At 44.5% G+C, this 27,650-nt stretch overlaps 1 protein-coding gene across 5 annotated transcripts in view; it reads right to left on the bottom strand.

Moving 5' to 3' along the window:
- Positions 1-27,650, bottom strand: part of DIXDC1 (DIX domain containing 1) — a 72,120-nt gene that overhangs the window by 35,884 nt on the left and 8,586 nt on the right. For 2 of the 5 annotated variants that reach the window (XM_013054832.2, XM_004749816.3), the window contains one exon: positions 2,106-2,235. In XM_013054832.2, coding sequence (XP_012910286.1) covers positions 2,106-2,235 — 130 coding nt within the window. Of the gene's footprint in view, positions 1-2,105; positions 2,236-13,718; positions 13,840-21,750; positions 21,826-25,866; positions 26,237-27,650 lie in introns of those variants that run through there. The other 3 variants (XM_004749814.3, XM_045077556.1, XM_045077557.1) reach the window with 3 other exon arrangements.

Raw genomic sequence — 27,650 nt, 5'->3', positions numbered from 1 at the left:
CATTTCATACACTGGGGGCACCATGTTGAACGTGAAGTTGATATTCATGTCTCGAACTCAAAGACAAGTTTAGAGCTAAAGTTACGGATGTGGGAGAAGATCACTTGGGGACAGAGAAAACACAAGGGCTAAGGACTGAACACGGAGGACTTCAACACTTAGAGGTCATGAAGGAGAAAAGCCAACAGGGCGAACCGGGGGAGCCAGTGAGGAAGGAGTGTCCTAGAAGCCAAGTAAAGACCGTGACTGGAGGAGGAGGGACAAACTGTGCCAGGTTCTGCTAAACTGAATAAAATAGGGGCTGAGGCCAAGCCACTGGATTTGAGAAGGCAAAGGTTGTAACCTGGACGAGAGCAGTTTCAGGGGAGGAATGGGTCAAAAGCTTGAAGACAGCATGTTAAAGAATGGGGAGTAAGGTAGTGAATTCAGCGAGCCTTTCCATATCCCAAAGTCACAATAAAATGCAGCATTTAAGAATCGGGGTTTTGGGAAACCAAGAATACATATTCATATTGTTTCCATATGCATAGAACATCTCTGGAAAGAAATGCAAGAAATTGCTAACACTGGTTGCTTCCAGAAAGAACACATCACTGGTGCGGCTGGAAAATAGGCTTTTACATCCTTTTGTGGCTTCTGCATTTTCTATCTGATTATATTTTCAAGTATAATCAATTCAAATCAGTGAAAATGAGGGCTCGAAATGAACTTTGGAATTAAAATAGATCTAGTTTTTTACCTCTCCTTTGCTACAGTACAGTTACATGGCCTCGGAAAGTCGCCTAGCCTTTCTGAACCTCATAAATGAGTAAGGCGGTAGTACTCATCTCATCCCCACAGCATAAATCATCTGAAGTAGCTTAGTACAATCCTCAATACATTCAAAGTGCTCAATGAATTTATTTATTCATTTTTATAAATCTTCTAAGCTTAGTTTCCTGAAAATGGGGATGAAAGTATCTGTTTCTCAAGGGTTGATAATGAAATGAGATAAAAAGTGTTCAATATGGGACGCCTGGGTGGCTCAGTTGGTTAAGCAGCTGCCTTCAGCCCAGGTCATGATTCCAGCGTCCTGGGATCGAGTCCCACATCGGGCTCCTTGCTTGGCAGGGAGCCTGCTTCTCCCTCTGCCTCTACCTGCCACTCTGTCTGCCTGTGCTCACTCTTGCTCCTCTCTCTCTGACAAATAAATAAATAAAAATCTTAAAAAAAAAAAAAAAGTGTTCAATAATGGCAGCTCTAACTATTACCATCATTATTATTATTATAAAGGAGTGCCCTGATAAATCCATGAGCTGGCCCACGGAGATAGCAAACCGGGCTCTTTCCATGCCACGTGCAAGCCCGCATCTCTCAAGGACTAAGCAAGGTCAGCTGATTAACAGAACAATAAATGCCAGAGGGCCTATTATGTGCCAGGCACTTGGGTAGGAGTTGTGGAAACAAACAAACAAACAAAATTACACTGTACCTGCTCTTAAAGAGCTCAGTCTACAGGGGAGAGACAGGAAAACGTTACTGCTCAGCGAATGGCAATACTGTCATGATAACAGCTGTGGACAAATGCTGTGGACACAGGGTACGCTATCCTCCAGTAAGAGCGGCTTGCAACAGCTCCAGGGCTCCCTGAGGACAAGCCTTTTCGTGGGACGATATGGGATTGTCACGGAGGGCTCCTTTTGCTGGCCTGACTACTATTTTCTTTTCCAGCCTTGGTTTGGACATCAGTTCTTCTGGCAAGCCATCCCTAAACCCTAGGACTGGATTGGGTGCCTCCATCCACCCATGTGCTCCTCTCTGTCCTTACCCCATCGGACTCCTAAGTACATGAATGGAAATGCATTCACTTTTCAGTGTTCCCAACTAGATTGGGACACTCCTGAGAGCACAGACTGTGCTCACAGTCACACTGCCGGAGCATAATACGGGGCGCCCAGCACACAGAGTTTGCTGACTCATAAATAAATGAATTAACGTCGGGCAAGTATGTTAAAACCTTCTATACTTCCATTTCCGTATATTACAAAGCAACGGCAAACTGCTCTGAAGGGCATGTGGAGGATAATGAAGGCATGTTCTGGCATCAGAACCCAGGGCCAACTGACCAACGATTTCGATGAGATACGCCAGGATCACCCCATCCCGAAGATCCTGTCGCAGGTCCTGCACCGGCTTCACTGCTGGCCTCTTCTTGAGCTGTGCATTCACCCAGGCCACATAAGCCTGCAGCTGTTGCTGGAAAAATCAAAGAAATAAGAGAAAGTTTGCACATTATTGTTCTCCTTTGCCCCATGCCTTCTAAGGCAGCATTTGAGAATGGGCTCTGGGGGGAAATCTATATCCAGAGGGAAGAGGAAATTTCAAGGAAAAAAAGAGGCCGGTCAGACGGGGAACATGTTCTAAAAATTTCTGGTTTTATGCTAATCTTCAGGGAAAGCTAACCGCTGACTTGCTAGCAGGGTAGACCCCAATAAGAAGATGAGTGTTTCAATGACAATGACTCCTGTTTCCTTGTGTATATTCTCTGTTGACCAGGAATGAGGCCGGGCAAGAAGCAGAGCCAGTTTTGGGTGTAATCACTGCTGCCATAAGCACACAGCGCTTCACAGGAATAATCACTTGTATTTCAAATGCACAATGGACAGTGATACTCAGAAGACTGGTCTTGGGGAACCAGGAATAAACAGCAAACCTGCTCAGAACCGCCTCTCCCATCGCTCTTCACAATGAGACTTAACTGAGATCATCTCAGGGTCAACCCAAGATTTATTCTCCTGAGCCCATAATCCTGGGATTGCTACAGTTAGTGTTAATCCATACTTTATTCTGTCAAAGAGGATCTAGTTGCCTAAAACCTGCACAAAGAAGGAAAAGAAAAGGCTTTGGTGAGCAGTAGCCCGAAGACTTGGGTAGGGGAGATGGAGAACTTTCATTTATTGTGAGACTAAGCCAGCCAGTATCATCGGAAGCCTGATGGGCCCAGACAGGGACCTATAACCCATCCCAGCCCTCGGATAACCTGACATATTCCATTTTCTCCCTTACACAATGCTCGCAGTCAGGGGTCTATTCCAACTATGCATTTGTTCTGAAGATGGGCACTAAGTATCAAAATAGCACATAACAACATCCCAGAAGCAGCATCAGTTCTGTCTGGTTTCTGCAGAAACCCAAGACCCCGAACCTAAAAATCAGGTTCAAGGGCTAATGGGTATTAAGTTACAGTCTGGTTAAAGAACACTTGATTTCTAAGCCGCAAGTACCTCATCAATGAAATGATGTTGGAAAGTACTCACTGCCTGCTTCCTGAGCTTAAATGAAATCTTCAGTATTTTCTCTGTGTTGATTTGTGGGAATAAATGCAGTCTTTGTAAGACAGCACTAAGCTGTTAACAAACTGCAGGAAGTGCCCTCTCAGCGGGGGACAGCGGAGGGAAGGAATCCAATACCTACCTGAACTATACACCAGTTTTGGTGTTTGATATGTGTTTTACTGTATTAATGAATGGACCTGCAACAGGACCTGACACACAGCTGATGTCATTATTATTCTCATCATTATTACCATCTAAGTAATTCTCACAAAAGCACTGAAGGGTCAGTGTCCTCTCCGTTCTCTGGATGAAGTTCAGAGAAGTTATGTAACTTCCCCAAGGTCCCCAGCTAGGATGGAGCAGATAGGGCATTGAAACACAGTAAGTGCGGTCCAAGCATTGACCAAGGACTTTGCACTGCCCAGCTCAGTCCACACCTTCTGCCTGATATGGGCCAGGCTCCCACCCAGACTCAGCTCCCGCTCTCCTACTCTGTTGCCACGGGACTGTGGGAGGCAGACCAGGCAGGCAAAAGGGCGCCTCTGCAGTAAACCCCTCTGCTCTGGGAGAAAAGGAGTTAAGACTGAAAAAAGGAGTTAAGACAGTTGGGATCTCACCACCTGGGTCACATATAAAACTAACCAAAACAACACCCAATAGGAATCAGGACAGTCTCTTCAACCACAAACAGTGCTGGGAAAACTGGGCAGCCACATGTAGAAGAACGAAACTGGACTATTCTCTTTCACCACACACAAGATAAATTCAAAGTGGATGAAAGACCTAAATGTGAGACAGGAATCCATCAAAATCCTAGAGGAGAACACAGGCAGCAACCTTTTCAACCTCGGCTGCATCAACTTCTTGCTAGATACATCTCCAAAAGCAAGGGAAACAAAAGCAAAAGTGAACTGCTGGGATTTCATCAAGATAAAACGCTTCTGCACTGGGGCGCCCGGGTGGCTCAGTCGTTAAGCATCTGCCTTCGGCTCAGGTCATGATCCCAGAGTCCTGGGATCTAGTCCCACACCGGGCTCCCTGCTCTACAGGAAGCCTGCTTCTCCCTCTCCACTCCTTCTGCTTGTGTTCCCTGTCTCTCTCTGTCAAATAAATAAATAAAATATTTTTAAAAAGCTCCTGCACAGCAAAGGAAGGCATCAACAAAACTAAAAGGTAACCTACAGAATGGGAGAACTTATTTGCAAATGACATATCAGATAAAGGGCTAGCATCCAAGATCTATAAAGAACTTATCAAACTTAACACACAAAAAACAAATAATCCAATCAAGAAATGAGCAGAAGACATGAACAGACATTTCTCCAAAGAAGACATACAAATGGTCAACAGACACATGAAAAAAATGCTAAACATCACTTCGCATCAAGGAAATACAAATCAAAACCACAATGAGATACTTCCCCACAGCAGTCAGAATGGCTAAAATGATCAAGTCAGGAAACAATAGATGTTGGCAAGGATGTGGAGAAAGGGAAACCCTCTTACACTGTTGGTGGGAACACAAGCTGGTATCAGTCACTCTAGAGAACAGTATGGAGGTTCCTCAGAAAGATTAAAAATAGAGCTACCCTAAGACCCAGCATTTATACTACTAGGTATTTACCCCAAAGATACAAATGTAGTGATCCGAAGGGGCACGTGCACCTCAATGTTCATAGCAGCAATGTCCACAGTAGCCAAACTATGTTAAGAGCCGAGATGGCCATGGACAAACAAATGGCTAAAGAAGATGTGGTGTGTATATACAATAGAGTATTACTCAGCCATCAGAAAGGATGAATACTTACCATTTACATCAACATGAATGGAACTGGAGGGGATTATGCTGAGTGAAGTAAGTCAATCAGAGAAAGACAATTATCATGTGGTTTTACTCATATGTGGAATACAAGAAGCAGCACACAGGATCATAGGGGAAGGGAGGGAAAACTGAACAGGAAATCATCAGAGAGAGACAAATCATGAGAGACTTAACTGTAAGAAACAAACTGAGGGTTGCTGGAGGGGAGCTGGGTGGGGGGATGGGGTAACTGGGTGATGGGCAGGAAGGAGGGCACGTGACGGGATGAGCGCTGGGTGTTACACACAACTGATGAATTACTGAACTCGACATTTGAAGCTAATGATGTACTATATGTTGGCTAACTGAATTTAAATAAAAATTTAAAAACACTCTCCTAACCTAATCTCCCTGTGCCTAATATCATCTTCAACACACCCGCCACACATTCCTGCTTCAGATCCTTCACTGGCCTCTCTCTCTTTATTTATTTATTTATTTGACAGAGAGATCGCAAGTAGGCAGAGAGGCAGGCAGAGAGAGTGGGAAAGCAGGTTCCTTGCTGAGCAGAGAGCCCGATGTGGGGCTTAATCCCAGGACCCTGAGATCATGACCTGAGCCGAAGGCAGAGGCTTAACCCACTGAGCCACTCAGGGGCCCCTTCACTGGCCTCTATTAACAAGATAAAACCCAACCTCCTTAGCTGCATTTAGTTTCATGTGCTGGCTGCTATCTCTTCCCCAGCTTTACTCACCATCCTCCCGCCTGCCTGCCCCATTTCAGTTCATCCAAACCACACACACTGCCCCAAATGAACGGAGCCATCCAGCCACTCTCCCTCCCTGAGCTTGGTGCCTCCTCTTAAGGCTCAGCTCGGGCATCACCTTCTCCAGGAAGCCTTCCCTGACTCTCCCACACACTTCATCTCTGGTCTCGTTGAGGATGTCCTATGTCACACAGGGCTCTGAGAGCACCAGCCCAACCTGGGCCCATAATTTGAGGCTTGGGGAGGGGTGGCAAAGGGGGACAGTGAGCTCAAAGGAGCTCAGGTCTGAACCATGCTCTGTGCAGAATTATTGGACTCTAGATTGACAGGGGCATGACAAGTATTTGAGTTGGTGAATCATTTGTCACATTTCATCAGGCCGAGACTTAAAGCGACTGCAAAAGTTAATAATGCAGGGGCAGATGAGAACAAATGGTCCACGTTAGGCCATGATCATTTCTACTTGAGTAACCACAGGCTTCTGTTGGCTATTGAATAGAAGTCCTGTCTGATGCAAAACTGATCAGAGGTTCTAACAGTACTTTTCAAGCACATTAATCTCAGCTCTGGTCTTTCAACAAAAGAGGATTCTACAGCATGAACAATAATAATAGTCACCACTGTTCTCAACACCCACTCTATGTCAATAATTATGCTAGGTCCCTCATTCATGCATTCATTTATTTATTTATAAATAAATTCTATACCCAATTTGGGGCTGGAACCCACAACCCCAAGATCAAGAGCCACATGCTCAACTGACTGGGCCAGCCAAGTGCCCCTCTGCTAGGTCCCGGGAACACATTTTTTCCTATGCTAACCTGCCAGGGAGATATTACTTTTGCTAATTGGAGACTGAGACTCCAAAAGGGTGAAATAACTTGTTCCAGGTCATGCAAACAGTAAACCGTGACTATGATTCGAACTCCCAAGCCAATGTTCTTTTCACCAGACCACACTATTGCCTAAATAAATGCATCCCTGAGGTTTCAGTGACTCTCCCTCAAACTCTCAGAATGGAAGTCACCATAGTCGAAACCAGTTTCTCCTCCGCATCCACTGCTTCCACTGCTTGGGTCTCTCAAGAAATAATCTACATGAAGCAGTTATCTACTACTCCAAGCATGTCCCCCAGGCCAGCAGCATCAGCATCACCTGGGACTCTCAGGCTCCAGCCCAGGCTAAACTCAATAAGGACCCATACTTTAAACAGAGCTCCTCATGATTCAATAGGTACATTGAAAATTGAGAAGCACTGTTCCCATCCCTGGATGTGCATCAAGATCACAACGGAAGATCTTAAAAAACACAGACATGTAGACATTACCCCATCAAATTCTCTCCAGGGAGTTTAACTTAGAAAGTACCCCCCCAAGTTCCCTCATATGAGTCTTCTAGCAAAACACTCCAGTTCCCTTGACCAAGGGGTTTCCTACACCCTGATTACCCATCAGAAGCACCAGTAAAGCTTCTTAAAAATACTAATGTCTGGGGCCCACTATACACCAGTCAGAATTTCTGAGAGTAGGACCCAGGCACATCAGTATTCCTTAAGTGCTCCTACATACATCCAGAGTTTTGAGCCAAGGTCAACATCCCTTACATAAAATAGTTTCAAGTACTATTGCTCTCCTGCCTAAATCTCTCTGACACCAAGACATCTAGAATCTAACATAATACTCTGGGAACTAATAGGAGAAATGAAGATTCCTCATTCTAGACATTTCTCTCTTCTTTTTCTTCTTCCTTGACCACCAGAAAACACTGTTGACCCACACTAGGGGCTTATTCAAAGATTTTATTTGAGAGAGAGAGCGAGTACAAGAGGGGGTAGGTCAGAGAGAGAAGCAGACTCCCCAGTGAGCAGGGAGCCCAATGTGGGACTAGATCCTGGGACTCCAGGATCATGACCTGAGTCAAAGGCAGTTGCTTAACCGACTGAGCCAGCCAGGTCCCCATTTTTATTTTATTAACTGTTCTTTTCGAAATAATTCCATACTTACATGAAAGTAGCAAAAATGGTACATAGAGTTTCCCAATACCCATCATTTCCTAGCTTCCCCAAATGTTTACATCCTACAGAACGAGCGTGTAAGATCAGAACACGTCATTCATACTAACATAATACCATTAACTAATCTCCAGACCTTATTCAAATTTCACCAAATTGTCCCACTGTCCTTTTACTGTCCAAGATCTCACACTACGTTGAGCCACCCTGCCTGTCTTGTTGGTCTCCTCCAATCTGGGACAGTTGCTAAGTCTTTCTCTGTCTTTCATGATCTTGACAGTTCTGGGTCCCTCATTTTGGGTTTTTCTGCAGTTTCTTACTGATTAAATTAAAATTATGGGGCAAGAATAACACATAAGTCATACTGTACCCTTCCCACTGCACCATACCAACAGGCACATGATGCCAGTACATCACAATACAAAATTAACTGTGATCAAATGGTTAAGGTAGGGTCTGCCAGGTTTCCCTACTCTAAAGTTGCCATATTCCCCTTGTAATTGGTAAGTATCCTGTGGGAAAATGGGATTTTTTTTTCTCATCATCACCTTATCTGTCCATTTTAAATTGAACATCGATTTTTCATTCCTGAAAAATCATTGAGTTTTCCTGATTGATTACTATGACGTTCCCCAAAAGATGATTTTCTAATTCCACCATTCCTTCTACAATTAGTCATTGGAATTCCTAATATGAGGAGCTCTCCCTTCCCCCCCTAATAACTTATTTATGTCAGTATGAGCTCATGGGCATTTATTTCACTTATATTTATTTACTTATTATGTTAATCCATTACTATCATTACTTATTTTGTTACTCAAATTGGGATGAATGTCTTCTGCATTCTTTTCATATGCTCCATTTACTTTTTAAGAAACTGGGGTAAAAATAAATAAATAAATAAACCGTGGTTAAAAAAACACATAACATAAAATTCGTCATCTGAACTCTTTTTAAGTGTACAGTTGAGTAAGGTTTAGTATAGTCACTCTGTTGTGCACTGAATCCACAGATTTTTCTCATGTCGCACAACTGAAACCCTGTTTCCATTAAACAACAAATTCAATTTTTCCCTCCTCTCAGGCCCTGACAACCACCTTTCTATTTTCTGTTTCTATGAATTTGAATAGTTTAGATAACTCAAATACAGGGAAACATACAGTACTTGTGTTTTGCGATTGGCTTATTTCACTTAGCATAATGTCCTCAAGGTTCATCCATGTTGTTTCATGTGTAAAAACTTCCTTCCTTTTTCAGACCGAATAATATCCAAAAGTAAGTTTACACCACATATTGATTATCCATTCATCTGTTGGTGAACACGTGGATTGATTCCACCTCTTGGCTCTGGTGAATACTGCTGCCAAGAACATGAGTGTGCAACACTGATCGTTAAGACCCCATTTTCAATCCTTTTGGACACAAACCCAGAAGTAGGACTGCTAGATCATACAGCCTGATCATATTTCTTGAACACTTCCTTACTTTCTGGCATCAGAAAATATTCTACACTCCTCATCTTGTACTTTCTCTGCCCAGCTCTGGAATCAGCTATTTCTCAAAAGAACTCCAGTTCTTTCTACTGGAGAATAGCTTTTAGAAACCAGACTTTGGGCATGAGATGTGCTCATTGTTACTGGGGTAACATTCTTGATCCTCATAGTAGCAGAGTAGGAAACAGGTGTATGTACACACACACACACACATTCTTGATTCTCATAGTAGCAGAGTAGGAAACAGGTGTATGTACACACACACACACACACATCTATATTGACTTACCTTGACAAAGAGACATACCAGGAATCATAGCATAAATTATACTGATTCGTCCTCTAACCCAACCCTCAGAATTCACTCCTTCCTGTCCCTTTTCTTTATTATAACTTCTTTCTCCCAGTGAGAAACTGGACTCTTAGTCTCCACTATAAATTTACTAATTAATGTTCGCTCAATTCTAGAGAACACATAAAATAGCGTCAGACTTGCCAACTCTTACCTTGTGAAAGATTACTTTACTAACCATAATACAGTATTTATGCATAGTTCTTTTTGTCTTTAGTCTTAACAGTATTAGTGAAAATACTGATTTGAAAGTCACTTAGGTTCCTTCTTCTCCACCCCCACTGGTGTGGTTCTGTTCTCTGTTTGTAGTACAGTTTGGTTTGTTTCTTAGTATCAGTAGTCCATTGTGGTTCTCCCCACATTTAGGATGATCAGGTGAAAGATTAACAGGATTCCCTAAATCAGAGCTATACAAAAACATCTAGTCAGGAAGGTGTCACCGCCCCCCACCATTCTCTCTACTCTACCCGTCCTCTCCATTCTTTCAACCTCCTCCAACTCATCCAATTCGACCAACTCATGAGTTCCCCTTCCTTCTTTCCCTCTTTTGTGAAAAACAGGTCATTGCTCTTCGCTTTGCACTTGTGCTTTTCACCTTGTTTCACTTAACATAGTCTGGAAATCACTCCATACTTGTTTAGAGATTTTTCCTTCTTCATTTTTACAGCTACTGTAGTACTCCATTCTGTGGATGTGCCATAATTCATTTACCCCTTTTCTATATGTGGACATTTAGGGTTTTTCCAATGCTTTGCAATTACAAACAATGCTGCAGTGAGTGACCCTACGCATGTGTATTTTCATGTTGATACAGGTCTGCCTTCAGGGTAGATTCCAAGTAGGACTGCCGGATCAAAAGGCAAGTCGGTGGATAATTTTATCAGATATTGCCAAAAGCCCTGCCAAAAGGGTAGCATCTGTTTACATTACCAAAGGAATACATGAGAGCACACTTCTCCACAGCCTCGCCAAACAGAATGTTGTCGTACTTCTCAATTCCAGCCACTGTGATGAGAAATTGTATCTTAGTATTATTTTAATTTTCAGTTCTTTCATTATGAGTTTAAACCTGTTTTTGCAGGAGTGCGTGGGTGGCTCAGTCAGTTTAAGCACCTGCCTTCAGCTCAGGTCATGATCGAAGGTCCTTGGATCGAGTCCCTTCCCTGCTCAGCGGGGAGCCTGCTTCTCCCTCTCCCTCTGCCGCACCCCTCCATGCTCTCCCTTTCAAAGGAATACATAAAATCTTTAAAAAAAAACAAAACAAAACTCTTTTTTGTAGGTTTAATAATCCATTTTACATCATCTACCTTTAATCACTATTTTCATATTTAAATGAATTGTCATTTTTCTCATTTTTCTATCAGAGTTTTTGGTCCCTTTTTCTTCCTTTTTAAAGAATTCTTTATATCCCAACACTGTTACCCTTTTGTCTTTGACATGTGTGGCAGATATTTCTTAGTTGCCTTTGACTTTTACATTGTCTTTTTGGCCATGGAAGAGTTTCTACGTTTACATAATCACATTTATTGATGGTTTACTATATTGCCTCTGAATTCTGAGTCATGGTTAGAAAGCCTCTTTCCCTTCACTGAGATGAAAGAAGAATCACCAGGTTTTTTTCTCAGATGGTTTCATTTTTTACATTTAGATCCCTGACCCATTTGGAGTCTATTCTTGTGTATGATATAAGAAATAAATCCAAATCCTCTTTTTCCAAAGGGCTACCTAGTTGTTCCAGCACCATTTCTTAAAACCTCCCTCTTTACCCTGGCGGTCTGAGATGTTACCTTTACCATATACTAAATTTCCATAAGTCCTTGAGTCTATTTATGGGCTTTGCCCCCTACATCACTCATATATTGTTTATTCATGCATTACATTTTAATTATAGAGGCTTTATAGTGCATTTTAATGCCCAGGAAAGCTAGTCCCTGGCCAATGAAAATTTCCTTTTTTAGTGTTCTCTGGACTATTCTTGCATATTTATTTCTTCAAATGTATTTTGTTATTTTTACCTGACCTCCTAAAAAAGTCTGTTGGCATCTTTATTGGGATTATATTACATTTATAAATTAATTTAAGGAAACCTGTCACCTTTACGGTGTTAAATCATCCAACTCAAGAATAGGGGATGTTCCCTTTGTTCAAATGTGTCCTCCAGGAGTGTTTTAAAGTTTTCCTCCTGTAGGTTTTATACATTTCTCTTTAGGTTCATTTCTAAGTATTCAATCTTACTTGTTGCAATTGCAAATGAGTTTTCCTCTGTATCATTATGGTCTCTAATTTGCTACTTTTTGGGTATATAAAGCTATTAATTTCAGCATGTTAATTTTATATCCTGTTACCTTATCTTTTATTGTTTGAGTTTTATCACTAATTCTCTTCAATTTCCAGGATTATTATTATATCTGCAAAAATAAATAGTTTTATTTCATTACTAAGCCTTGTGCCTCTAAATGACTTCTCTAGTCTAATTATGCTGCCTAATACCTCTGACACAAAGTAGATAGAGAGTGGGCATCCTGCCCTTGTTTCTAGACTTAGAGAAACCCTGACAGTGTTTCCCAATTTAGAAAGTTACTGGTTTTAAGACTAAGGTATATATATTTTATCATGTTAAGTATATCCATCGTCTTATTTTCTTGAATGTTTTATGAGGAATGGATGTTGAATTTCAATAAAATGTCTGTCAGCCTTTATTGAGATAATCCTATGATTACTTTTCTTAATACCTATTAATATGGCATATGATACTAGTGGATTTCTTAATAATGAAACAACCTTGCATTCTTGGAATGAAACTCACCTGATGGTAGTGAATTATATGTTTAAAGTGGTGTTGTAGGGGCGCCTGGGTGGCTCAGTGGGTTAAGCCTCTGCCTTTGGCTCAGGTCAGAGGTCAGGTCAGATCCCAGGCTCCTGGGAATCGAGCCCCGCAGTGGGCTCTCTGTTCAGTGGGGATCCTGCTTCCCCCTCTCTCTCTGCCTACCTTTCTGCCTACTTGTGATCTCTCTGTCAAATAAAAAAAAAAATCTTTAAGTTAAAAAAAATTGGTGTTGGATTCTATTTATTGATGTTATGTGAATACTCTATGTATGGTACCTCTTTACGGGTACTCATAAATATTAGTCTATGGTTCCCCTTTTTGCACTCTATCATGTTTAGGCATCAATATTGTATTTGCTTTTTTAAAAAAAAGATTTTATTTATCATAGAGAGAGCGAGCGAGAGAGGGCATGAGCTGGAGAGGGGGAGCAGGCACCCCCCTGAGCAAGGAGCCCGAAATGGGGCTCAATCGCAGGATGCTGGGATCATGACCTGAGTCGAAGGCAGATGCTTAGTGACTGAGCCACCCAGCCACCCTATATTTGCTTTTTAAAAAGAAGTAGGAAGTTTCTCTTCCTTTTCAATGCTCTGAAATAATACACAGAGCACTGGAACTATCTAGTAATATGCAGCAGCTTGGTAGAAATCCTCTGTGAAATATTGGGGAACTAGAATTTTTTGAGATAGCTTCTTAATAGGATTCTTTTTCTTCCACAGAAATTGATCTGTTTAAATTTTCCATCTCTTTCAGCATTTCCCTAGGAAATTATCCATTTCAAGTTTTAAAAAGTATTTGCACAGACCTATAAAGACTCTTACAATTTTTTGTTTCAATGTTTACTTCTCCATTGTCACTTCTTATTTTGTATATTTGTGCTTTCTCCCTTTTTCCTCGGCATTGTGTTAGCCAGCAATTTGTCTGTTTTGATAATTTTTTCAAGACGTCTTAGAAACAAAATAGTTTCAAGAGTTGTTGCTTTCCAGCCAAAGTTCCTCTAAAATCATGCTACCTAGAACGAAACACAATACTCTGAGGATAAAACTAAACTCTCAGTTTCTTCATTAAAAATTGTTCACATTCTTTCCTCCTCCCTCTCCCTCTTTCTCTCTTTCCTTCACCTTTTCTTTTTCTTTCTTTTTTTCTTACCACCTTACCTTGTTGACTCACACAGTACTGTCAACCAAAACGCCTACATAATTTTTAACACATTCTGCGGTTAAACCAATCTCTTCCATCTTCATTCTTGTAAAACTGGTCTTCTTGTTCCATATTTACCTATAACAAATTTCTCTTGTTAAATCCCATCTCACAGGATCCTTCTAGATCGTATCATTTATGCACTCATTTATTCAGATCAACCAACATTGCTAGGAATTGTGCCAATCCCTGTGCTGGGAGGTATATAATTAACTATGATACAAAGTAATTATGATGACAATAGAGAAATATTAACATGCTATCCGTGCACAGAAGGAGCAACAGGATGGAAGGATGTGCGGGTCAGGGAAGAGTCTAGAGGAAAGGAGACATTCCTCTGGTTCCCTAAGGATGTCTGCTAGTTAGAGAAGGGGAGAAGGACATCCTAGGGGAAGGTGGTAAAAAAGAAAAAGAAAGAAAGAAAGAAAGAGCAGTGAAGGCGTATGGTATCCAGGAGGAACAGCAGCGACAAATTCGCGCGTGGGCAGAGCCTTCAGTGGCCGGTGATGATGGTGGAGAAATAGGTCAGCACAAGACCTATCCGCACTTAGACTTAAAGCTCAAAGACCTTCAATGGCAATGTGTGGCGTTTTGAAACAGGAGGGTACAACAGTGAGACCTGCATCCTAGAAAGGTCACTCTGGACACACAGTAGAACACGGGATAGAACGAGGAGCATTCAGATTCAGAGAACCAATGAGGAGACCAGGCAATAATTCATGTGAGAGATTATAAGGACCTGAACTGAAGCGGTATAATTAGAGAAGGACAAATTCCAGAAACAAGGCAGGTGGCTGATGGGATGAAAGCAGTGACAAAAAGAGAAGGAACAAAAAGCTGTATCTGAGGGAAAGACTTGCTTTCACTGAGATGGAGAATATGTGAAGAGCACACAGTTCAGTTTTGAACAAGAGTCTGAGCTACCAGACTCTTTACACCAGAGTGAAGATGTTCTACAGCCATTTGGCAAAATACAGGGGCTAGAGCACAAGAGATGGGGGCTGGGTGGGAGAGGCCAGTTTGAGGGTATCTGTGGGTGACAGGCGTAGGCGGGGTGCAAATAAGACAGTAACTACCATCTACTGAGTGCTTACTACCTGCCAGGACAGTGCTAAGCACTTCACCATATCCTTTCATAGGTATATAAAAAAATATAATGCATATTTTAATTTATATATATGCAATATATTTTTAATATTATTTAAACCCCCCTAATGTGTGTGCGTACAAACACATACACACACACACACACACTGATCTTGTGAGGATCTACTATTCCCATTTTATAGACGTGAAAACTAAGTTTTAAGAGCAAAAATATGCCCAGGGTTACAGGGCTGGTAAGAGGTAGGAAAGGGATTTGAATTCAGTGTTGAGCCCCAAATCCTGGGATCTTACAACACCCCAAAAAGTAAGGTGAACTAAAAAAGTAATTTGGCAGAAAAGGAAGTTGGGAGAGAGGTCACTGAAGGAAAAGAAGAAAATGAAAATGTCCTGCCAATTCTTTTTTAAAGATTGTATTTACTTATTTGAAGAGAAATCACAAGTAGGCAGAGATGCAGGCAGAGAGAGAGAGTGGGGGAAGCAGCCTCCCCACTGAGCATGGACCCCGATGCGGGCTCCATCCCAGGACCCTGAGATCATGACCTGAGCTGAAGGCAGAGGCTTTAACCCACTGAGCCACCCAGGAGCCCCTTGACTGCCAATTCTTGTCAGCCATTGAATGAGGCGGTTTTTATGCATTATCTCCTTTAATTCTCATACCCAATCATTAAATCTGTATTATTAGCCACATTTCTTATGGAAAAACTTGCTGAAGACAACAGTATTGATAAATGGTAAAAAAAAAAAAAAAAGGGGGGGGGATTTGAAACCACTCCATCTTAGTCTAAATATAATGAGATCAGCAAAAACTAAAATTATTGGGGCACCTGGCCAGCTCAGTCAGGAGAGCATGAAACTCTTGATCTCAGGGATGTGAGCTTAAGCCCCACATTGGGCACAGAGATTCCTTAAAAAGTAAATAAATAAATAATTTAAAAATAATTAGAATAGGCGATCGGATGGATAGGAAAAGAATCAGGAGAAAGTTTGGGAATCCGAGGATGACAGAATTTTAAGACGAGTGGTCGGTAAAGTCAAACACTGTCAAAAAGTCAGGCTAAGCACTGGGAAGCCCATTTCATTTAATAATTAACATGTTTTGGTGACCTTTTTGAGAACAGATACTGTAGAGTGATGGATTAAAAGTCAGAGGGCAGCTAACCCAGAAGACACCAGGAAGCAGGTAAACAGAGGCAGTGAGAGGAGAATGGATATTAGCTGGAGGGGAGGTGAAACAGGGAGCCAGGGTTTTCTAGGAAGAGAGGACATCTGGAGGCCAAGATGAGGGGTAGGTGAGAGAAACAGACACAAGGGGAGGGTGTGAATGATGTGGCAAGTTTCAGAGGAGAAGATGAGGGCCACTTCCTCCTCTGCTCATGAGGAGGCAGGAGAAGGCACTTTTTTTTTTTTTTTTTTTTTTTTTTTTTAAGATTTGATTTATTTATTTGACGGAGAGATGGTGAGAGAGGGAGCACAAGCAGGCAGAGCAGGAGAGGGAAAAGCAGGCTTCCTGCTGAGCAGGGAGCCCAACCAGGCGCCACTGAAGGTCCTTTTGTGGAGAAGTTTGGAGGTGGGGAAAAGGTGCAAGTTGAACTAAGGTCAGCTGCTCCTCGGTGAGTCACATACAGAAACTACACCAGGTGGAACTGTCATACAAAGAAAACTTTATTTGTAGCAGACAAGGAGATCCCAGAGAGCAATTTCCAAAGCTGCAACTCCGTGAGCAAGGGAGGATGTGTTCTTTTTACTTAGGGTTAGGATGAGTATTCAGAAAGAGGAGCCCGGGGCGCCTGGGTGGCTCAGTCGTTAAGGGTCTGCCTTGCACTCAGGTCATGATCCCGGGTCCTCAGGTGGAGCCCTGCATCAGGCTCCCTGCGCAATGGGAAACCTACTTCTCCCTCTCCCACTCCCCCTGCTTGTGTTCCCTCTCTCCCTGTCAAATAAATAAAAATCTTAAAAAAAAAAAGAAAAGAAAGAAAGAGGAGCCCTGCTATGGTATGTGGGGGTGGGGCTTAAGTTCGTGTGGGGGGGTGGGGCATAAGTTCACACATGCACCTTAAGGTGATGTGCCTAGACGTGTGTTGTGCTCTTCCCTGGGCAGAGATTTTAGCGCTATAATGAGGTGAAGGTGACTGTCAGTGGTTCCATGGGTCACTCCATGGTCCATCTGTGCAGGCAGGAGTCAGGGGTTAAACTCAAACTGGTCTGGGCAGTCTGGGCAGTTATTGCTCCAGGGGTAGAGTTTCGGTTTATACCCACCGGGTCTTGTCTGAGTTAAGAGATACACTGGAAAGAAGAGCTCCGGGGCGGGGGGGCTGATCACAAGCTTTGTGATCACAGATCACAAAGATCAGTGAGTATAAGCAAAACAGTAAAGGTCAGGTCCTGGGATCTAGTTGCTAACCAGGGCAGTGGCAAGGAGCCCACTCCAATCGCCCCTCTTCACTACTGAAGTCGTCCGGCTTGCCCGTTGACAACGAGAGGGACAGACAGAATGATGGAGGCTTTGGGAAAGGACACTGCGGGAAGCGGGAAGCACAGGTAATGCTAATAAATAGGCCCTGGCGACACCAAGGACTCAGCCAGGGCTGTAAACCATATTTTTTCACTGAATCCACGAGCGAGGTTGCAGGTCTCCTCTGGAACTGCGGGGCAGGGAAGCAGGGAAGGGCTCATGCAGGACCGGCAGCGGTCAGAGGGGGCCAGGGATCCCAGGGCGCAGGAGGCGGGGAAGGCGGTGAGAGTGTATTTGAAGTGACTGACGGTGGAATCTGCACCCACACAAGAAGTCAAAGGAGCGCTGATAAACTGAGAGCACAGAGAAGACACAGGAGGGGAGAGCCTGAAGAGGCTGAAATAAGTTTGATGGAATGGAGGAGTGAGGACATGGGGGTTTTGAGCAGAGAGCAGAGTCTCAGAGTTCAGGATGTCAAGGGCTGGATGACTCTGTGGCATAAGTTCCAGAATGTGGCCTTGCTGTAGTGGCACGGGGGGACAGTCACCACAGAGAGGATGGGAGGCTAGACCACCTTCTTTACGGATCCTGCAGTCAGTCTGGGAGAGCTGTAAGTTTTCAAATGGTGAGGACAGGGGTGCCTGGATGGCTCAGTCATTAAATGTCTGCCTTTGGCTCAGGTCATGATCTCAAGGTCCTGGGACTGAGCCACGCATCAGGCTCCCTGCTCAGCAGGAGCCCTGCACTCCCCCTGCTTGTGTTCCCACTCTCATTATGTCTCTCTGTCAAATAAATAAAATCTTTAAAATAAAGTAAAATAAAACAAAACAAAATAAAATAAAATGCTGAGGACAGTTCCTATTCTTCCCAGATTCATGTCATTTAAAAAACCGATAAACAGGAGCGCCTGGGTGGCTCAGTGGGTTAAAGCCTCTGCCTTTGGCTCAGGTCATGATCTCAGGGTTCTGGGATCAAACTCTCTGCTCAGCAGGGAGCCTGCTTCCCCCCCCATCTCTCTGCCTGCCTCTCTGCCTACCTGTGATCTCTATCTGTCAAATAAATAAATAAAATCTTAAAAAAAAAAAAACGATAAACACACAATCGTTGATATCATGGATGAAATCACTGATAAAATATTTTTGATTGAAGAAGGGCCTTTGTCATGTTGCTGCTCTGTCTGCAGGAGACAGAGACTCCTGAATGGCATCTCACTAGGGACCAGAGACTCCGGACGGAGTGGGGCTACTCTCATTTGCAGGTTGGGGTGCCCTGGCTTTAGGACCCCACCCACCCAAGAAGTCTGATCTTGGGAGCCCAGCACTAAACCAGACCCCCTCTTTGACCTGAAGGCACCTGTACCTCACACCCAAGGGAATGGCCAGACCCTGTTGCTGCTGTAAATGCCTACTGCTGGCTCAGAAGAAATGGATTTAAAGTACAAAGCAGACATTCACGGGGACCAGCCACACCACCACTTCCCCCACGAAGATGTTTATCTTTAAAGAGGCCTGTAGTGCAAGCCGAGGCCCTCAGTAGCTCTGCTGCTTGGTTTTAAAATTTACTAGAGCTACTTCAGCAGCAGATGAAAGACCATATGCTTTTGCAAGAGGCTGTTACTCTCTCGAGGTTGGACTAGTAGTTTTATTTCTCTCTCTTCCTCCTTCTCCTCCCTTACTCTCTGGGGGCTGTAGCAGTTTTCTTCTTCTTCTTCTTCTCCTCCTCCTCCTCCTTCTTTTTTTGGCCCCAGTGTCTTTCTCAAATTGTAACTCTTGTGAAAGGCAGATCTATAAATTGGAGACAAGCTTTCCTGGTCAGGGCCAGCGTGGGATTTAGAGCCTAGCTCACCCACCTTCTTTTTCCCTATCCCCAAACCCTGACCCCAGCGACATGAAATAACTTCTTAAGGGCTCCTTGCAGCAGGTGGGGAAAAAACCCCATCGAACTGTTTACTTCTAGCAGTCAATTATTCAGTGAAGACAAGAAGCAATAGGTTTGGCAAAATGAAAATATCTGGATTAGGATATACTTCTTGAATACGCCCCTAGCGCTCTTGTTCTGTTTCCAACAACAGCTGGAGAATCACAGCAGGACAACAGGTTCAAGTCAGGGCCAACAGGTTCAAGTCAGGGGTTAGGTACAGCTGAGAGTTCTTGCGGTAGCGTCTGCACACACAGTGTGGGCCCTAGCACTCGGCTGCTATGATATCATAGCATCAACCAGATCACTGGCCCGATGGAGTCGATTGTTCAAGTCCAGCCAGTCTCTGGAATTTTGGATCTGGCCTTCAGGAAGAGAATCCATCTGTTTCTTCCCACCCATCTTTGTTTGACAAAGTTTTAAGATATAAAACCTAGATGATGCCATAGGCCATGTTGCCCACCTGTGAGAGAAAAGCCACACGGAGTGAGAGGGAATATAGCCACCCCAGAAAGTACCAGTGATGAGTGGCAAAGAGCAGAGGGAGGGAGGCTACAAGCGTGCAGCTCCCGATTCTCACGGAGACTCTGCTCCATTCTTGCCTTTCATATGGTTTAATTTTTCAGCCTTTCCTTGGATTCCACGAGTCAGTACATTCCACTTTCTACTTCTGCTTGCTCAGGCTGGGTTCCTGGCCCTGCACTTGCCACCGAACTAGCAAGACAATCAAACACACAGCATCAGTGACAGCACAGAACTGATCTTGATCCAGAATTAACATCTCTAACTTGTTCTGGGGAAGCTAGAGAGATCCCTGTGTCATCCAGCAGTCTAGAGAGACGGGGCTTTTGTGACCATCCTTTGAGTCAGGCATGGGAGGGGGGGAAGGGAAGAAAAGTGGATACGGCCACAGGGAAAGCTGGCTAAGCAGGGTTTTGGCTTGAAGAGAGCGCATGGCTGTAGAGCTGTGCAAATGGTGGTAACACCAAGGAGTAGCTGGATGGGGAGCCCTCATCAACTCCGCAATCTCCATCAGCCTCTTCCAAGCCACTCCCAATAACCCCACAAAAGAAGTTAAAACTCTTCCAAGCATTGACAATTCCATCCACTGTCTTCACTGCAGCAGGAAGCTTGACCCTGAAACCTCTCTTGCACCAAAGGTAACTTTCTTTCTGTTTCTCTTTGGAACCTGCCCTTCCTTCCAAACAAGTTTGCAAACCTGGCCTCTCCTCCCTATCTCCTCTAAGCCTCAAGGTCAAAGAGACTTCCTGCCAGGGACTTGCTCCCTTAGAGTCAGAGTCACAAAGGGCATTTACTGGGCTTCATCAGGCAAGTCTGTGATCTCCTGTTCCTAGGGCAGAAAGCATCCCAAACTGAGCCCTGCGGTTCCCTGCTGGCCGGCAGGAAAGACAAACAAGAAAAGCAGTGGGGGCTTGGGGGGTGTGCTGGAGTTCAGGAGGAGACCTGACTGGCTCTGGAAGGAAATCAGCTTCCCAGTGAAACCAAATTCCTGTGCGGGCCGAGACCCTCCAGCAGCAAAAGATGAGGGGGTGGGGAGACGCTGCTGAGAACCTGAGGGGAAAGCAGGAGGTTTGGAAAGCTTGTTATTACTGGCCTGAATTCTGCCAGTAAGAGAATGTAATATGGTCTAGCCTTTCTATTAACTCTTTCAGGCCTTTGCTGAGCCAGGAAAGGCGACTTATTCATTGAACCTGGTGGCTAATTAGGTAAAAATCCCCTCGTGGGGGGATGACAAAGGTAAAAACATTACATTTATTATTCCTGTAGGAGCAGTGTTCTTCAAACTAGTGTTGAGCCCAGTGGTCAAAGGACGATATACCACAAAGTGAAAAGCTGAAGACTTTCTGAAAGATATCATCTTCTAGCCTTATTTTAAAATTACCACTAGAGGGGCGCCTGGATAGCTCAGTGGGTTAAGCATCTGCCTTCGGCTCAGGTCATGATCTCAGGGTCCTGGGATGGAGTCCTGCCTCAGGCTCCGGGAGCCTGTTTCCCTGCCCCCCTCTATGCCTGCCTCTCTGCCTACTTGTGATCTCTCTCTGTCAAATAAATAAATAAAATCGTTAAAAATAAATTAATTAATTAAATTCCTACTAGTTACACATTCCACAAACACTCTGTTCCTTCAGGAGTACCTTATTAGGTAAGTGCTCAATAAATGCATGAGAATGAACAACTGAGCCTTCACTACAGATGAGTGTCCCCTATGCTAGAACAGAGCATGGAGCCCACTCTTAAGGCCTTTGGGATTGGTGCATTGAAGGTCACGTTCATGACTACTTCAGTGGGATTTGGTTTGGGGATAAGACATAAGGAAATATATTTAGTCAAGTGTCATTTGGAGACTTTGCTTCCTGCACCCTACACGAGGCCAGTCATGGCCAATGAAGCATTTCCAGTGCTTCCCAGTTTCTCTGAAGTGCCTGGGGGTGTGGCACCTGGCCAACAGTGCCCCATCACTGCTCCACATGCCTGGCCAGCCCATCACTCACCATGAGGAACATAAAGCTGCCTGAGAGCTTGCTGCCAGGGAGCATCTGTTTAGCTGGCATTGACTCCTGTGGGAACAAAGCCAATGGGCCTGGGTGAGGAGAGGAGGAATCAGTCAGGATAAAAAAAAAAAAAAAGGTTAGGGAGTATAGTGCTTTGTTACATTAAAGAATTAACAGGACTTTTAATTTCTACAGCAAAGCACAGAGGAATTCATTGTGGAAACGTCTGAAAGCCTCTGGTTGGCCCCATGTTGCAAATCCTACTTCACGGAAGGCACGGGGCCCTGAGGAGTGATGTCTGCTGCAGCTGCTCCAACCTGCCAATCCTCTTCGTCACTCATTCTACGTCCCACTCATGTCACCAGACAAAGGCTCTTCCTGTCTTTCTCAGGGACTGCCAGGCAGATGAATCTCCATGTGGGGTCTAACTTTCTACTGTTCTCCTTGGAGGGAAACGGTAGGGAAAGGCCTCCAGGTTAGATGTTTCAAAAAAATTAAGGCTCAGACAACTCCCTTCCTGTTGACCAACCTTTTAATAAATCATTCCCATAACTTTCAGTCCCTCGGGTCATTTATACCACAGCCAAGCTCTGGTTCACTCTGTCTGACAAACAAAATTTCTGTATCGTCACAATTTCCCCAAGTTCGATACTCTGAACACTTACTTTAAGTTCACTGACCTGTGAGCTTCACTAGGGAACAGACTCTATGTTATTTGACTTCTATTTCCAGAGCCTGGCCTGGTGTCTGGTAAACAGAGTAATTCAGTAAATGCCTGTAGAATGAGAGCTCCCATGCATGTTTACCACACTGGCAGGAAAAAGTCTGGCCTCAGTGAGCAGACAGGTTGGGAAATATTTGGTACTTTTCAGGATATCATTAAGCAGAAGATAGTCCTGTGATCTCCCATGAACACTACCTCTTTATGGTTTTCAAGTTTTTTGTTTTTTTTTTTCAGTATACCTACAAATCCCTCCCTATAAATTCCTTGGAAGCAGGAACCAGGCGTGTTTCAATTATTTTATCCATCCCCTCACTCAATAAATGAACTAAATAACTGAATGAATGAATGTTTATTGGCCAAACCATATTAGAGTCTTGTGGCTATCAAAACCTTTCAACACATTCACCAAAGTCTTTTTTAAAGAACGTCAGCCCCAGAAAAACACTTATAGAAATTTATGTTGGCACATCAACCAAAGACAACGTTCATAGGACAACATCAATATCAAGTAGCAGAGAAAACAAATAAATAGCTCTGAGGCGCAGGCAGAATGAGGAAAATGTGAACTGTAAATAGCCTGGCCAGGCTCAGAGCACAGGAGACAGGGGATGGCAGCCAGGGTAGGCTACAGAATGTGGTGGTAGCCAACATTTGTAGGTAACTCACAATGTAGATCAACCATGTCAGTGAAAAGAACTGCATTGACAACACTGGTATACATCGATTCTGTGGGTGATTTGTCAGGTGTGCTCAAGTCAAGGCTTTAGCCAGGGAATGCGGTAGAAGAAAATCATCATGCATACTGGCAAATGGCCTGAGAACAGGGCCAACAATGGGTAGAGGGAAGCCTTGATTCAGAGGGTAGGGTTTCTCTCTGCTGCAGGGTTCCCTTATAATTAACCAATTAGAGCCATAGCTTCATTTCCTGAGGCAGTTTTCTCTGCCACACAGAATGAGGTCACAGCCCTAACCACACAGATCTATAAAGCATCTGGGAGATGAAGAATGGCTTCAGATATGCTTGGATCATTCCCCAGAGATGATTGGACACATGTGTGGTATTCTTAGCCTCAGAGCTTCTCAGAGGAATCAAAGTGTATTCTGACACCAGCTTTTAAGTCCCTATTTACATCGTTACCACATGACTCTAACAAAGAGATAGAATATTACTAGATCTATCAAGCAGCCCCAGAAGCTGGAATAAATCAATCAGGGCTCCATCAACTCTGAAATAACAAATCATAGCAGTATTCATAAGCACTAGATATGATACTCTAAGTGAAAAGAATTATTTAATATAATTTATTTTGTATGTGAAAGAATTATTTCAACTCCAGGGGCCATTGGGATTTAACATATTACTTTTAGTAGTAATGAGATGATGTCGGTTTCTCAGAGAAATCAGAAGAACCTATTGGTTATGAGATTTCCAATCTACACATAGAAGGGATGGATTGTACATAAGCCTAGAAGGGGGTGGAGGGAAGCATACAGGATGGGCAGGAAAATCAAACATCAGAGAGGGACAAGGGGCATTACTGCATTATTCTAGATGAGTTCATTATAAAGTTGTATGCGTTGTTTTGATGAAGAGACTTTGTTACTGCTACAAACAGAAAATTCTCCCACTATCTTTTCCCCTTATGTCTTACCTAGAACGGGAGATCAGGGGATATTTATGGAAGCACTAAAGCGTGAAAAAGATAGCCAAGCCTTTTGGCTCTTTGGTTGAAAGGTCTGGAAGTGCAAAAGGAGCAGAAGGCAAAGGCTAGGGTTGGCTGAGCTTGATTTCCTCCGCTTAATAAGACAGTGGGACCTGACACACAGGAGCTGAGTTAAAAAGCAGGGAGGCCACAGAAGGACCTAAGAAGCTTCTGCCACAATTGGCGGATAAGTCAGACGGTATGAAGCTTGAGACCAGGGGAGGCCACGAGTTGAGAGAAGAGGAAGCAGGAATACTGGTAGCACTCAAAGAGGTGGCTTTGCCTCCACGGTGTTTCATCTCTCATTTACAGCTCTTCTGCAACAATCCCCTTACATGTGTTCAGGGAGGGCTGAAGCAAAATGACTAGCCCTGCAGTGCGGGCAGGATACAAGCCCCGCCCTTCAGCGAAGGTTGTGACACCCCTCAGCCAAAGGAAAATTCCGACTCTCGATTAAGTGGGAACTGCATTTCTGCAGTTTTCCTGTGTCAGGAACCAGGCTGGGCAGAGGGGCCAGGGCTGGGAAGGTCCTGAGACAGGTCGGCTGCTGAGCTTCTTAATTAGAAACAGGAATTGAGGAAAAAGCATACAATGCAGGGGGAAAGAAAATTTTACACACACATTCATGAGAAGGGTTACCTCTGGGACACAGGCCAGGTCTGGAGGGGTGGCCAAAGGCACGCAGTCTAGCTTGTAATAGTCATATTAAGAGAATGCATTTCTGCATTGTTTAACAAAAAACTGATCTTCAAAAAGTCTTATATTTAACAACGGAACAGAGGGAGAGGTGGAAAGAAAAAGAGAAAGGAAGAAAAGATGAAAGACACAACCAATAGCCTAGGTCTCCTTGTAAAGGTCTTCCTGGATGCTGGAATCAGGCCACCCAGAGGGGTGGGGCTTGGAAGCAATGGAAGGCACATGGAGCAAATCACAAGGTAGGGGGGTAGGGTCCTAAACCAGAATTTCCTGGATCACAGGGAGAAGGGAATGGAAGACACAACGGAATTCTGAGAGAAAACAGTGAAAAGAAAAAAGACCCCCAGGGAGTCCAAGCCCATACCGCCTGTCAGATTTAGGGTCCAGTTCCGCACTCTCACACAGAAAGGAGCAAATGCTGACTCCCAGGAAGGGCCGGGGAACTCAAGCAACCTCGCTCCTCTTAGGTCTTGTCTACCAACCATGCCCTTGGTTGTGAAGAAATCTACTGCCCGGAAAATGGCAGAAGAGAGCACGACATGTGGACCACCTACTCACCCTGCCCTGTCTCAAACTTTCCACCAATGCAGTTCCACCCCACCCCTAACTTGGCCCACCCAGTTGGCTCCTGAAATAGAATGGGCCTTCCCGCCAAACATGCAGGGGCTTCCCTGGGGATTTCCTCAGGGACAATCCCGGGGAAGGGTGGAGACCACCTCTTATGGAAGGAGATGACCTCTGAGTCTGTGGTCCTATCTCCTGGGCTCAGGTAAGCCCCCAGGAAGGGCATCGCTCAGCTTAGCCGCAGGCGGGCGGCCCTTCAGCTTTCTCCCGGTTAGCCATCTCGTCTGCACGGTACCACCCTGGCCCCTTAGGGCTCTGTGGACGAAGTGATCTGGGGTCCCCCGAGGATGGGGGCGGAGAACCCCTTCCAGAGATTAGACGGGAGGCGCTGGGGGAGGGGAGCTGGGAGTGGGAGGAGCAGACAGTTACCTCATTGAAGCCCTCCTGCAGGACGTCCAGTAAGTTCCCCCGGGTCAGGCAGGCTAGCATTGTTCCTGCGGGGGGCTCCCCGGGCGGGGTCTCCAGGCCAGGCAGCGGCCGCCGCCTCCTCCCTCCGCACACAAAGACTCTCCGCTCAGCTCATTGGGATCTCTCCGGAGTCCCGGAGGCCACTTACTGGAAACCTAGACCCGAGCCAAACTAGCGCCTTCCACTGGGCATGCTCGCACCCAGCCTCCGCCGGAGGGCCCCGGCGCTGTTGCGGTTCCTATAGAAACAGCTGGGCGCGCAAAGGGTGGAGGGGCGCTGGCTGGCAGCCCCCGGCCAGGCGTGCGTAAGGGGGAGCACGGCGGGCGCGCGCGGGCGGGCTGGTGTGTGCGCGCAGCACACACACACACACACACACACACACTCACACACACTCTCTCTTTCCCTCTCTCTCTCTCCGTGCAACACACATACACCAGGCGGGGGGTGGGCGTGTGTGCCTACACTGCAGACACATACACACCAGGACCTCGGCGGGCGTGCGGGTCTGTGCGCGCGCGCTGCGAACATCCACACACGTGAGCGCACACACATACACTCCTTGACACACCGGCGGGCATGCCGGCGTGTGCCTGCGCTTGCAATCACACACGAGTTCACAAACCAGGCCTGCAGGCAGCCGTGCTGGTGTGAGCGCACACCACACACACACACACACACACACACACACGTTCTGCGGATTTAAGGCCAAACGCTCCACCACAAAATGGGTGGGAATGGGACTGAATCAGGATTTTTTTCCCCCCAGAGTAGCTGAAAACAGAGGTCTGGACAGTGAAATTGAACTAAAGCGGGGGTGAGGGGGTGGGGGTGGAGGGAGGATAGAGGGAACTTTAGTTATTAATGGTATTAGAACACATTTAACAGAAATAATAGGAAGGAAATACCACGAGATCACAACATAAACATCAAGGGTAAACCAAGGATCACCAAGGCTTTACACAAAAAAATGTATTTCTCTTAAATATAACTGCGGGGACGCCTGGGTGGTTCAGTTGGTTAAGCAGCTGCCTTCGGCTCAGGTCATGATCCCAGCGTCCTGGGATCGAGTCCCACATCGGGCTCCTTGCTCCACAGGGAGCCTGCTTCTCCCTCTGACTCTGCCTGCCTCTCTGTCTGCCTGTGCTCGCTCTCGCTTGCTCTCTCTCTGACAAATAAATAAATAAAATCTTTAAAAATATATATATATAACTGCAAAGGGGTGCCTGGGTGGCTTAGTTGGTTGAGCTACTGACTCTTGATTTAAGCTCAGGTTAGGGTTAGGGTTAGGGTTAGGTCATGGTCCTGGGATAGAGGCCCCACAACTGGCTCTCTGCTCAGCGGGAAGCCTGCTTCTCCCTTCCCACTCCCCCAGCTTCTGTTCTCTCTCTGTCTGTGTTTCTCTTGGTCCAAAAACCAAAAAACCTTTAAAAAATATAAAAATAAAAGAAACAAATCTTTAAAATAATAGAATGAACAAAAAAATAACTGCTACAACGTAAAGCCCATATTTTTAGTCAGCTTTAAATGAATTAAATTGGTTTTAATTCAAATAAACACTACAGTTGGAGGGGATGGGCTAAATGGGTGGTGGGTATTAAGGAGGGCATTTGTTTTGATGAATGCTGGGTGTTATATGTAAGTAAAGAATCACTAAATTCTCCTGAAACCAATATTACACTATATGTTAACTAAAATTTAAATAAAAACTTGAAAAATAAAATAAATACTGTAAAAATATCCTGGAA

The sequence above is a fragment of the Mustela putorius genome, unplaced genomic scaffold (assembly GCF_011764305.1).
Source record: "Mustela putorius furo isolate JIRA1106 unplaced genomic scaffold, ASM1176430v1.1 tig00000198_pilon_pilon_pilon, whole genome shotgun sequence".
Classification (NCBI taxonomy): domain Eukaryota; kingdom Metazoa; phylum Chordata; class Mammalia; order Carnivora; family Mustelidae; genus Mustela; species Mustela putorius.
This window is presented reverse-complemented; position numbering and strand designations above follow the sequence as displayed.